This window comes from Alosa alosa, chromosome 3 (assembly GCF_017589495.1).
Source record: "Alosa alosa isolate M-15738 ecotype Scorff River chromosome 3, AALO_Geno_1.1, whole genome shotgun sequence".
Taxonomy (NCBI): Eukaryota; Metazoa; Chordata; class Actinopteri; order Clupeiformes; family Clupeidae; genus Alosa; species Alosa alosa.
The window spans coordinates 36,494,393-36,495,780 of NC_063191.1; the positions used below are offsets into that span (position 1 = coordinate 36,494,393).

The 1,388-nt window shown below is 38.0% G+C and overlaps 1 protein-coding gene across 1 annotated transcript in view; it reads right to left on the reverse strand.

Annotated features, from left to right (window-relative positions):
• The window catches only part of LOC125291977, a 26,432-nt gene extending 26,042 nt beyond the window's left edge, over positions 1-390 (reverse strand). The window contains exon 1 of the mRNA XM_048239051.1: positions 151-390. Coding sequence (XP_048095008.1) covers positions 151-202 — 52 coding nt within the window. The 5' untranslated portion in view covers positions 203-390. The remainder of the gene's footprint in view (positions 1-150) is intronic.
• Between the last annotated feature and the right edge of the window lie 998 nt (positions 391-1,388).

The window sequence follows — 1,388 nt, forward strand, 5'->3', positions numbered from 1 at the left end:
CAAAATCAAACATTTGAGTTTAGCGTTTGATGAAATGAAATGATTAATTCTTACAGACACACATTTTAAAAGACACAAACTTTCAACTCATTACATTCATACTCCTCCAAAACCTCAAACTCATTAAATTATTTATTCTGGGAAACTCACCAAAGACAAGTATTTGTAAAAAGCAGGTCGTTGTCTTGCTGGGCAAAGCCATATCAAAAATTCAAATCCGCATAAAGTTTAACCTACAGCGCGAGGTTTGTTTAATCAGATCAAATTCTTCAAGAAAAAATCTGTTGTCTGTCACCTCAGCTTGTTGAATAACAGGAAGTCATTGTAGCTATCGAAAGGCACTAAACAGTTTCTAGGCACTAAAAAGTTGTCTAGGACTGAGGAGTAAATCCTTAAATCTTAGCAGTGTGTTCCAGCCGACTAAAGAACACCTTTCAGGAGAGCTCTGGAATGAGTGCTGATTTGTTTTCTTATCAGGACCTCATGAACACACCCCCTTCACACACCCACACACAAACACCCACACACACACACTCAGGCACCGCTTCCCCTTGGCCAGATCACTGGTTTCTCTAAAGGATAATAATAATAATAATAATAATAATAATAAGCTTTATTTGTATAGCACCTTTCATACACAGAATGCAGCTCAAAGTGCTTTACATTTGAAGCATGTAACACAATAATAGTCAGTCAGTCATTATCAATCACTTTTCTTTGCTGTTTATGATCTACTCAGCAACATATCAAAAAAATATAGAAAATGACATGTCATAAGACTGGCAGCCTTAACCCTCTTACCCCCACAAGCACGCCATATGGCAACTGTGGCAAGGAAAAACTCCCATATTCCAGGAAGAAACCTTGAGCAGAACCTGACTTAATAGGGAGCCCATCTGCTTCTGGCTGGCTGCCCTCCAATAGTAGCAGATGTAGAATAATCTGAAAATGTAGTCTACAGGATAAGAGGAGTTAACTAAAAGCTTTCCTGTACAGGTATGTTTTCAGATCTTTTTAAAATATTTACTGAACTCGCCTGCTTGATGTACAGAGGCAGGGTGTTCCATAGTTTGGGGGGCATAATGGGTGAACGAAGCTTCTCCACTTTGTTTGTGGAGCACTTTGGGTAATTAAAAAAAGATAAGAATTGATGATCTAAGTTTCCTTTGTGGTTGATAAGATATTAAAAGCTCAGAGATATATGAAGGTGCTATGCCATTCAGAGCTTTGTAAGTAATTAACATAACCTTAAAATCAATTCTATAGGAAATAGGGAGCCAGTGCAGTTCAGCCAACACAGGGTGATGTGTTCTCTCTTCTTAGTCTTAGTTAAAAAAAGTCTAGCCGCAGAGTTCTGTATGAGTGCCAATTTCTTTAGATGTTTTTGG